General features: G+C 45.2%; 1 protein-coding gene across 1 annotated transcript in view; it reads left to right on the top strand.

Moving 5' to 3' along the window:
- The window catches only part of col7a1l (collagen type VII alpha 1-like), a gene marked incomplete at its 5' end in the record, with an annotated part of 253,304 nt that extends 242,104 nt beyond the window's left edge, over nucleotides 1-11,200 (top strand). Inside the window, 5 exons of the mRNA XM_084330929.1 lie at nucleotides 391-444; nucleotides 1,745-1,793; nucleotides 6,755-6,862; nucleotides 9,218-9,292; nucleotides 10,762-11,200. Coding sequence (XP_084187055.1) covers nucleotides 391-444; nucleotides 1,745-1,793; nucleotides 6,755-6,862; nucleotides 9,218-9,292; nucleotides 10,762-10,967 — 492 coding nt within the window. The 3' untranslated portion in view covers nucleotides 10,968-11,200. The remainder of the gene's footprint in view (nucleotides 1-390; nucleotides 445-1,744; nucleotides 1,794-6,754; nucleotides 6,863-9,217; nucleotides 9,293-10,761) is intronic.
- Between the last annotated feature and the right edge of the window lie 1,099 nt (nucleotides 11,201-12,299).

The following is a 12,299-nucleotide window of genomic DNA, read 5'->3' as shown; positions in this document are numbered from 1 at the left end:
TTACTACACGAGTTTTGAATCAGATGGACATTGAAATTGACGTGGAAACTCCAGATGTGGATCACTTGATCACTTTATTGGATGTACTGCTGGGAGTTAAAGAAAACAGGCTTCGGGGACAGCCTTAACACACACATACAGTATACTGAGTTATGTTTTGCACCGTTTGGTTAAAAAGGGTAAAAAATAAAAGCTTATTAACATTATTTCTCCATTCAAAGAATCTTCTGACATCACCAACTGCTCTAAAGATTCAACCAATCAGAATGCTTCCACGTGGTGACTTGGCATGAGCACACAAACGTCATGTGACTCACTTTAGATAGTACTCCATCTCACATGATGACTCATCAATCTATTAATGGGACGTGTTTTCCTGTTTTTCCACAGGGGCAGCTGGGCAATGAAGGAACCAAGGGAGAGAAGGGAGAGCCCGGCCTCTCTGTGAGTGTTTGTCAACGAGCGATGAGAATGCATCCAGTACTATGTATGTACTGTGTACATACAGATGCTATCCCAGCTATTTAGGAGCAGTGGGCAGCCGGCCACAGTCTGGCACCTGGTGACCGGCTCTGGCTGTAACACCGGTATTTTGGTGACGGGTGGCGACAGGAGTGTGTTTTATAGTGCGGGAGGAACACGGAGTACTCCGAGGAAACTCACGTGAACACAGGAGAACATTCAGACATATCAGTCGTCCTCCTCATCCTCACTTCTCACCCATTTGGCACCTGTCCTGCAGAAGCTAACCGCAGTAACTATACTGTCCTGCAGAAGCTAACCGCAGTAACTATACTGTCCTGCAGAAGCTAACCGCAGTAACTATACTGTCCTGCAGAAGCTAACAGCAGTAACTATACTGTCCTGCAGAAGCTAACCGCAGTAACTATACTGTCCTGCAGAAGCTAACCGCAGTAACTATACTGTCCTGCAGAAGCTAACCGCAGTGACTATACTGTCCTGCAGAAGCTAACCGCAGTGACTATACTGTCCTGCAGAAGCTAACCGCAGTAACTATACTGCCCTGCAGAAGCTAACCGCAGTGACTATACTGTCCTGCAGAAGCTAACCGCAGTAACTACACTGCCCTGCAGAAGCTAACCACAGTGAGATACTGCTCTGCAGAAGCTAACCGCAGTAACTATACTGCCCTGCAGAAGCTAACCGCAGTAACTACTGTCCTGCAGAAGCTAACCGCAGTAACTATACTGCCCTGCAGAAGCTAACCGCAGTGACTATACTGCCCTGCAGAAGCTAACCGCAGTAACTATACTGTCCTGCAGAAGCTAACCGCAGTAACTATACTGCCCTGCAAAATCTAACCGCAGTGACTATACTGTCCTGCAGAAGCTAATTGCAGTAACTATATTGTCCTGCAGAAGCTAACCGCAATACTGCCCTGCAGAAGCTAACCGCAGTAACTATACTGTCCTGCAGAAGCTAACCGCAGTAACTACACTGTCCTGCAGAAGCTAACCGCAGTAACTGCCCTGCAGAAGCTAACCGCAGTAACTATACTGCCCTGCAGAAGCTAATTGCAGTAACTATACTGCCCTGCAGAAGCTAACTGCAGTAACCATACTGCCACACACACGCATACACACACACACACAACACATACACACCACACGCACAACACACATACACACACACACACACACACATGCAAACACACACAGTCAAAATGCACGTCTGGAGGGAATATAAACATTTGATGTCAATGATTTGTTCTTTTGCCGTCCAGGTTGAAGAGCTGAAGGAGTTAGTTATGCAGGAGGTGACAGAGAAATGTGGTGAGTGTGTGTGTTGTGTGTTGTGTGTTGTGTGTGTGTGTGTGTTGTGTGTTTGTGTTGTGTGTGTGTGTGTGTGTGCGTCGAGAGTATGTGAGTGAGTGTATGTGTGTGTGTCGAGAGTATGTGTGTGTGTGTGTCATGAGTGTTTGTGTGTGTGTCGTGAGTATGTGTGCGTGTGTGTCGTGAGTGTCTGTGTGTTTGTGTGTCGTGTGAGTATGTGTGTGTGTCGTGAGTGTCTGTGTGTTTGTGTGTATCGTGAGTATGTGTGTGTGTGTCTGTCGTGAGTATATGTGTGTGTGTGTGTGTGTGTATATATGTGTGTGTGTGTGTGTGTGTGTAGATATGTGTGTGTGTGTCTGTCGTGTGTGTGTGTGTGTATATATATGTTGTGAGTATATGTATGTGTGTGTGTATATATGTATATGTGTGTGTGTTCTAGAGGTCACAGTAGAGACCTGGCACCATGGAACTGAACCATCTGTTGTGTTCAGAGGAACTCTGAGCTCAGAGCTCCACATTCACAAACACCAGACACCTATACAACACAGCAATATATATATATATATATATATATATATATATATATATATATATATATATATATATATATATATATATATATATATATTAGAGCTGTCAGTTTATCGTGTTAATTAATTACACAGCAAATTCTCGCGTTATGAAAATTAACGCATTATTATTACAAAATAAATAAATAAAATATTATTATTTTTCTCATTCATTCCATAAGAACGTAGAATACACATTTACAGATTTTTTTTTAATATGGTCCATTTGCATGTTCTTGGTATCTGATTCTAGGGACATCTATGGATCTCAGGGAATGTATTCCCAGTGTCAGAAATACTGTGTCTGTTACTAGGCTTGAGTAAATTGTAATGAACCAAATGAGAATATCAATTACATTCTTTTTTTATCTTTGACTGTGAATAACACCATGCTAAAATTGACCAGACCTGAAAAATCAAAGCAAATGAATAAATGGAAGATGATTAAACAGAAGGTTTTGTAGATACAGTATTGAATTCTGCCATCCGGACACATTTGAAATATGATTATAGAATATAGAATATCAGGCGGCTGAGTGGCGCAGTGGGCAAGGCGCTCGCCACTAACGCAGGAGATGCTGGTATCAAGCCCAGCTCTCTGCGTTGCTACCGGCTTGGCCAGTCGTCATACTAACGCAATTGGCAGTGTTAGAGGGTGGGGAAGCCGGTGGGTGGGAATTGGACGTTGTGGACAGCGACTCCTACAGGTCGGTTGGTGCGCCTGTACAGCAGAATCAGGAAGTATCGGGGGCAGCGTGAGCCTCCCACGCGTTACTCCTCGCCACTGCGAGATTGCGCTGTTCAGGTGAAAAGATGCGACAACTGCCTCCTCGTGTACCGGAGGGGACACGTGATGCAAGGCTTGGTCCTCACTGCAGCCGACCAGTGGGAGGCATAGTCTAGCAACGTTCGAGACAGGGGAGAGGAGAATTGAAGGGAAAATTGGCGAGGCGAAAATTGGGATGGGAGAAAAATAGAAAATAAGGAGAAAAAGTGGATAAAAAAAAACCTAAAAAAAAAGAATATAGAATATCAGGCATAAAATGGTTATGCGATTAAAATGTGATTAATTAGATTAATTAATTACAAATCCTGTAATTAATTAGATAAAAAAAATGTAATCGCCTGACATCACTAATTTATATATATTGTGACGAGCCTGGTGTTGTTCAAGCTCGACACGGACCAAAACAAACAATTTCAATGTCCACACAAGCACAATTTCAATAAATAAATGATATTTATTTTTTATCAGCACAAGTCCAATGGGCAATAGGGTAATCCAAAAACAGTCCAGGGTCAAAACACGTATCAGGCTCTCTACAAAAGAAAGGATTGTTCAATACTCAATAGAGTTGTCTTCCGGTCCAGGGTCAGTACACAATGAACACCTTCTCGCCTTCACCTCTCCTCTCCACTACCTCTCACCTCGCAGAACTCCATCAACAACAATCTCTCTCTCTATACTTCGCTCCTATCTCAACTCCTCTCAACTCAACTCTATCTGTCCTAGTGTATTATTGTGTGTGTGTGTGTGTGTGTGTGTGTGTGTGTGTGTGTGTGTGAGTGACCAAGCACATCGGATCACGACTCCATTTTCCTGGTCCCTGCTTACAGACAAAGATCACGTGATGCCGTCGTGTCACGTGAGGTAAAGAGATGGTCCGACCAATCAGAGGCCACGCTTCAGGACGCCCTCGAAGACGTTGACTGGGATATGTTCCAAGGAAGTGCCAGTGACGTCAGCGAGTTCGCAGATACTGTTGTTAGCTTCATAGCTACCTTAGCTGATAGTATCGTCCCCACAAAGAAGGCGAGGGTCTTCCCAAACCAGAAACCGTGGGTGGACAGTACTATCAGAGCAGCTCTGAAAACTCGCACCACTGCTTACAACCTGGGCAGAAAGACAGGAAACATGGAAGAGTACAAGACAACAGTCTACACTCTGCGCAAGGCTGTTAAACTGGCCAAACGGACGTATGCTGACAAAATGGAGGCACAAATGGCACAGAATGACACGAGGCTTATGGCGGGGACTGTGGATGATAACTGACTACAAAGTCAGCGCCCCCTCAATGGGGAGCGACGACGCCTCTCTCGCGGACAAACTCAACTCTTTCTACGCTCTGTTTGGTGTAAACAGTGGCGCCGCTAGCTCAGCGGCTAGTGACGTCACTGGCACGCCGGCTGTTGTGGAGGGGGGGGGGCATCCGCGGGGGGGCAGGGACGCTCTCTCATTGACGGAACACAGTGTGAGAAGAGCATTTATGCAGGTGAACACCAGAAAGGCTGCTGGCCCAGATGGAATAACAGGACGCATACTTAAGTCCTGTGCTAACCAGCTAGCCCCTGTGTTCACCACCATATTTAATTGATCCCTGGCGGAGTCAGTGGTCCCTGCCTGCTTCAAGATGTCTACCATTATCCCGGTACCAAAGAAATCCTCCCCAACAGGTCTCAATGACTACAGACCGGTGGAACTCACCTCTGTGGCCATGAAATGTTTTGAGAGGCTGGTCAAGGATCACATTTGTGCCTCCCTCCCCAGTGATATGGACCCTATGCAATTTGCATACAGGCCAAACAGGTCCACTGATGATGCGGTCTCCCAAGTACTGCACAGCACCCTCTCTCACCTAGACCGTCAGAAGGACCGTCAGAAGGGGGGCTATGTGAGACTGTTGTTCATTGACTACAGCTCAGCATTCAACACCATAGTCCCCACCAGACTGGTGGACAAGCTGATCGAGCTGGGTCTGAGCTCCGCTCTGAGCGCCTGGATACTGGACTTTCTGAGTGAAAGGCCCCAGGCGGTCAGGGTGGGGGGTCAGACCTCCAACACCATCACCCTGAGCATCGGATCCCCCCAGGGCTGTGTTCTGAGCCCCCTGCTGTACTCACTATACACACATGACTGTGTAAGTTCAGCTCCAACTCCATAGTGAAGTTTGCGGACGACACAGTGGTGGTGGGGCTGATCTCGGACAACAACGAGAAGGCCTACCAGGAGGAGGTTGAGGTACTGGAACGCTGGTGCCAGGACAACAGCCTGCTCCTGAACATTGGTAAAACCAAGGAACTGATCGTGGCTTTTAGGAGAAGACAGCAGGAGACACACACACCACTGAGGATAAACGGGGCTACCGTGTACAGGGTGAGCAGCTTTAAGTACCTGGGGGTCCACATCTCAGAGGATCTGACATGGACAACACACATAGACTCAGTCGTAAAAAAGGCGAAGCAGCGCCTCTACCACCTGAGACAGCTAAGGAAGTTCAGAGTATCTGGGAAGATACTCCAGTCCTTCTACTCCGGAGCTGTAGAGAGCATCTTGACTGGAAACATCACTGCCTGGTATGGAAACAGCACGGCAATGGACAAGAAGGCCCTACAGAGTGGTGCGCTCAGCCGAGCGTACCACGGGTATTTCACTACCACCCCTGCAGGTTCTATACAACAAGAGGTGCAAATCCAGAGCCTGCAGAATAATGAAAGACCCTCACCACCCCAACAACAGCCTGTTCATGCTGCTGCGGTCAGGCAGACGCCTGCGAACACCAGCTACTAGGACAGAGAGACTTCGGCTCAGCTTCTTCCCCCAGGCCATCAGAGCCTTGACCACTGAACTCTCCACACACAAGCACACATGAGCACACACACGACACACACACTGTACACGCTCACACACTAGCAGCCACTTTAACATGAGCAAACACACACTCATGCTGCACACGCTCACACTTATGGTCACTTTACAAAAGGAAAGGTCACTTTAAGAATAGTATAGTATAACTTGAGATTGTATAATATAGCATTGTATAGCAGTGTACATAAAGACCCAGTGCCTCGTCCGTAGCTAACAGTGTATTGCACTACCACAGGACCTAGCATGTCCTACCAGGCTCTGTAAATAACTCATGTACATATACCGATATGCCCTACTTTGTTTACTTGTTTTATTGCACAATGTCGTTCTATTGGATTCTATTATATATTACTATTGTATTATGCACATCGTTGCCGGCAAGACCCCCCGCATTTCATTGTATACTTGTATGCTGTGACAAATAAAACTCTTGACTTGACTTGACTTGATCTAATGTTGACTTGATCTAATGGTGCACAGGTGTGCTCTATCAATACTAATCAGCTACCTAATTGCTTCCACCTGTCCCGTGGCAGTAGTACCTCCCGTCCTTCACATATCCATGAGACGGGGGATGATATCTGCCACAATATACTCTCTGGTCTGTTGAAAAGCGTGACCGTATGAATGAATATACAGCCTGGAATGTGTTTGTTACAGTACAGGTTAGCGTCATTTAGTACGTCAACCTAAAAGTAATTATTAATAAGCAACTGTTTGTATTGTGTGTGTGTGTGTTACGGTAGGGATGGACCACCAGCTGACAGTGAAGGACACTGAGGGCAGGCGGACGGAGACCAGCAGGGGGCTGAAGGACACGTCCCTCGCTCGCCATCTACCTGAGGAGGGGAGGGGCGAGGAGGAGGAGGAGGAGGAGGAGGAGGAGGAGGAAGAGGACACACTTGAAAATGTCGCAGCTGCCAACCCAACCCCTATGGTGGTGGAAGAGGCAGGGACCCCAGTGAAAGACAATGTAACGGGTGAGGAACGGGTGAACGAGTGAGGAACGGGTGAGGAACGGGTGAGGAACTGGTGAACGGTTGAGGAACTGGTGAACGGGTGAGTAACGGGTGAGGAACGGGTGAATGGGTGAGGAACGGGTGAACGGGTGAGGAACAGGTGAACGGGTGAGGAACTGGTGAACGGGTGAGGATCTGGTGAACGGGTGAGGAACGGGTGAACGGGTGAGGAATGGGTGAACGGGTGAGGAACTGGTGAACGGGTGAGGAACGGGTGAGGAACTGGTGCACGGGTGAGGAACTGGTGAACGGGTGAGGAACGGGTGAGGAATGGGTGAACGGGTGAGGAATGGGTGAATGGGTGAGGAACTGGTGAACGGGTGAGGAACTGGTGAACGGGTGAGGAACGGGTGAATGGGTGAGGAACTGGTGAATGGGTGAGGAACTGGTGAACGGGTGAGGAACTGTTGAACGGGTGAGGAGCGGGTGAATGGGTGAGGAACGGGTGAACGGGTGAGGAACTGGTGAACGAGTGAGGAACGGGTGAGGAACTGGTGAACGGGTGAGGAGCGGGTGAACGGGTGAGGAACTGGTGAACTGGTGAGGAACTGGTGAATGGGTGAGGAATGGGTGAGGAACAGGTGAACGGGTGAGGAACTGGTGAACGGGTGAGGAACGGGTGAACGGGTGAGGAACTGGTGAGGTTGAAAAACTAGTTTTTATGCATTTTCAGGAGCGTGAAGTAAGTCAGTAAAACTTTATTTATATAGTGCCCTTCTCAGCACAGAGTGCTTTACAACAGTAATACATAACATCAATAAAATACAGTAAGAGGAAACATTAAACATTAAAATTAGCTAAAACAACAGAATAGACAACAAAAAACTAAAAGACACTAACAGAAAAACGGCTATAGGTGTTTAAAAGCCTGCCATCACAACCATCACTACCATCAGCCATCACAACCGTCACAACCATCACTACTGTCACAACCATCACTACTGTCGCAACCATCACTACTGTCACAACCATCACAACCATCACTACCATCAGCCATCACTACTGTCACAACCATCACTACTGTCACAACCGTCACAACCATCACTACTGTCACAACCATCACTACTGTCACAACCATCACTACTGTCGCAACCATCACTACTGTCACAACCATCACTACCATCAGCCATCACAACTGTCACAACCATCACTACTGTCGCAACCATCACTACTGTCACAACCATCACTACCATCAGCCATCACAACTGTCACAACCATCACTACTGTCACAACCATCACCACTGTCACAACCATCACTACTGTCACTACCATCAACCATCACTGCCATCACAACCATCACAACCGTCACTACTGTCACAACTATCACTACTGTCACAACCATCACAACCATCACTACTGTCACAACCATCACTACTGTCACAACCGTTCAGACCAGCGCTCGGCTGAGAACGCCGGTTGAGAAATGTAAATGTTTCTTTGTCAAACGTTTACCATCGTAAAAGTGTAGCTTGCTAAGATAGGATGTTCCTTTATTGATCCCCGTGGATCTTCCCCCACATAGTTGTCCACGGTAAACTGTCCTTTCCATGTCCTCCTTACCTCCTCGGCCTCAGGGGGAGACATTCAGTGCTTTGTATCTATCAACGTTCATGAAGTGTTGATTTGATGGGGGTGTGAGTTCACAGCACCCCCACGTAGTCCATAATGGTTGGCTCCATCTCCCTGTAAGGCTGTCCCCGAAGCCTGTTTTTTGAACTTCGTCAGGGTTTTTCGAACAAACGTTAGAACCTTCGTTTTAAAAAATTTTTAAATAAAGAAAAAAAAAGAAATTTATAAATATCCTCTAAATCCTCTATTTGAATAAAGTGATTCATCTGATTAAATTAGTCTTTTTTTATTAAATCAACTTTCCAGACCCAGACCCAGCCCAGGGAGAAGCCCCAGCGAACTAAATCAATTATATCAACTTTCTTTAATGAATATAACTCATCAGTTTCTTTTAACACTATAATATTAGTGTAGCCTAATCTTTATCTGCAACTGTGAAGAAAAACCTGAATGAATAATAAAAAATTTAAAATAAAAAAAATAAATATTAAAAATAAAAAATTCGAATGTTGATTTAGAATTCGAATGCCAACGTAACGAACAAAGGTTCAAACGTTCGTACGTTTGGGCTCAGCCCTATCTCCCTGTGATCTGATAAGTACTTCTGTCTCTGGCCTTTAGAATCAGGTGGCGACTGGGGCGTGGCCTGGGGCCAGAGGAAGAGGAGGGGGGGGGCGTTCGGAGTCAAATCTGCTGGTGAGTGAAGAAGAAGATGATGACGCTTTGTCCCTCAGATCTCCTCCTCTTCCTCCTCTACGTTCTTCTGCTCCATCTTCCTCTTCCTCCTCTATGTTCTTCTGCTCCATCTTCCTCTTCTTCCTCTACGTTCTTCTGCTCCATCTTCCTCTTCCTCCTCTACGTTCTTCTGCTCCATCTTCCTCTTCCTCCTCTACGTTCTTCTGCTCCATCTTGCCCTCCTTTCTCTTTCTTTCTTTCTTTCTTTCTTTCCCTCTTTCTTTCTTTCTCTCTCTCTCTCTCTTTCCTTCTCTCTCTATTTCTTTCTTCCTCTTTCTTTCTTTCTTTCTTTCTTTCTTTCTTTCTTTCTTTCTTTCTTTCTTTCTTTCTTTTCTTTCTTTCTTTCTTTCTTTCTTTCTTTCTTTCTTTCTTTCTTTCTTTCTTTCTTTCTTTCTTTCTTTCTTTCTTTCTTTCTTTCTTTCTTTCTTTCTTTCTTTCTTTCTTTCTTTCTCTCTCTCACTCCCTCTTTCATATTTTCATATCCATCAAAAAAGATTCCTCTTCCTCCTCTACATTCCTCTGCCCCATCTTGCCTTCCATGAATCAATGTGTGTGTGTGTGTGTGTGTGTGTGTGTGTGTGTGTGTGTACACACACGGGAGGCTGGCAGGATGGGTATGTGGGTGACAGCCTTGGCTTAGGTTTTTACACCGAATCTATGAATAACACACACTGTGCAATGGAGGGCTGATGATGATGTCGTGGAATATTTGGCCGGTGTTCCTCAGAGGATAATGATAAAATGCATTATATACATTTACAGCTGTGGTGAAGACATCATCCATATTCATATCACCACCGAATATCTTAAAATAGATAATCTTTTTGTACTTCAGTCGTTTGTACAGGCCTGTTCTGCAGATCTGCCATATGAAGCGTTCTCATTGGTTGAAGGTCAGAAGCACACTCCTACGCAGATCTGTCTCTACGCCTGTACGTCACGGCCTCCTCTGCCCCAAGAGAGAGACTAAATCTGGACCAAATACAGACATCTGCCGCCAAATTAGTTTGAACGAAAGCGCAGCTAATAACCAACGATTAAGCTTGTCTGAACATTTATGCAGTGATGTAGTTATCAGAAAGGATTCTATGTCATTTCTGCGTGAGGAAACCAGACCTTCATGGCAACACTGACACCGTGAAATTTTATTATTGAACTCTTTTCAACAAATGTTCTGTTCTTCTAAAAGAGAAAAAATATGGGAGTAACAATAATATAATATTATTTATTCAATATGTTATGGGCAAATATTATGAGTAAAGGAAGTTAGTTTACTTCCTGTTTGGGCAGAGATGTCTTGACAGTGGAACATCGTCCAACTCTCTGCGTAGGAGAATGGGTCAGAAGATTCTTGAGATTTGAGACATAATTTTAACGACAACAAAATGTTTTTTTTTCTTTTTAACCCTTTCTTTATTTCTCTGGTCCAGGTTCAACCTTTGACCCCTGCCTAGAGCCCATGTTAGAGGGAGGATGTTCCGAGTATGTCCTGGCCTGGTACTTCCACCGGCGCTCAGGAGAGTGCAGGCCCTTTGTGTACGGAGGCTGCGGGGGCAACCGGAACCGCTTCCCCGCCAGACACCAGTGTCAGAGGGCGTGTGGGCGGGACAGGAGAGGACAGCAACCAATCAGATGACAGTGATGACAAAAAAAAGAAAAAATCTCCATCCCTAACCAATAACGTCACAGTGCCCAATCGCGGCCACTCTTATTGTCTGGGACCAAATACGGCCACGCCCCACTCCCAGCAAAAAGTGGGAATCTCTAGAATGGGTTTGGGGCGGTGCTGTATACGGAAGTGGCTCTCAAGGTGACGATTAGACAACACTTTTTTGTTGTCAATAGATGGCAGCATTGGTTTAAAATTAAAGGCTGAAAATGTTGAGAACTACAACACTGCATTTCCCAAGAGCGTTAGCACAGGTCGCAGGTCACTGGGATGTGTCTATATTCTCCGAAGTGATCTGAACAGCGTTAAACGATACTGCGACCTCGGTATATCGACCGAGAATGGCCAACTAATTATCTTAACAAAAGTGCGCTGGTAGCGTTACATATGTTGTCTAAAGGGGGACATATGGTACAATTTAAGATTCTAATGATAATCGGCATATAAAGGACAACATAGAGCATCGTTAATTTGTAAGAAACCTCAATGAAAACGGCGCAGGGTGCTATTGTTATGAAAATGTGATAGAATCTTATAAAAATGTGGACGCATTTGGCCTACGTTCCGTTAATTCAGTCTTGTATTTTCTAGAAACAATGTCATGCTCAGGTTCTGATTCCTTTCCACCCTCACCTGAGCGTGTCTTACGAGAAAAAATGGCCACCATGTTCATGTCATAACAAGTGACATGAATAATCAAATGAGTGACTAGAGACACTAGTTACGCTTCTGACCAGTATGACTTACCATCGTGTCTTTATACCAAGCATCCTTCAGCTTTTAGGAGTCAGAACAGCATCCTTCAGCTTTTAGGAGTCAGAACAGCATCCCTCAGCTTTTAGGAGTCAGAACAGCATCCCTCAGCTTTTAGGAGTCAGAACAGCATCCCTCAGCTTTTAGGAGTCAGAACAGCATCCCTCAGCTTTTAGGAGTCAGAACAGCATCCCTCAGCTTTTAGGAGTCAGAACAGCATCCCTCAGCTTTTAGGAGTCAGAACAGCATCCCTCAGCTTTTAGGAGTCAGACATAAAGTGATAACAGTAAAGTGGACAAATTCGTAAAGTGAACAGTAAACAGGATGCTGCTGTGATTTGATTTGATTGAAGTTTATTTCAAATATGCAACAACAAACAAACAAACAAACAAACAAACAAACAAACAAACAAACAAATAGATACAGATATAGCCAAATATATATATATAAAAATAAATAAATAAACACAAGTCTAACTACATTTTGTCATTACATATTTGAAAAGGAGTGGGAAGAAGTATACACTAATTTAACCACATCCCTTTT

The sequence above is a fragment of the Notolepis coatsorum genome (genome assembly GCF_963971535.1).
Source record: "Notolepis coatsorum genome assembly, chromosome: 15".
NCBI classification, from domain to species: Eukaryota; Metazoa; Chordata; class Actinopteri; order Aulopiformes; family Paralepididae; genus Notolepis; species Notolepis coatsorum.
Note: the sequence above shows the minus strand (reverse complement) of the source record. Positions and strands in the feature narration are given on the sequence as shown.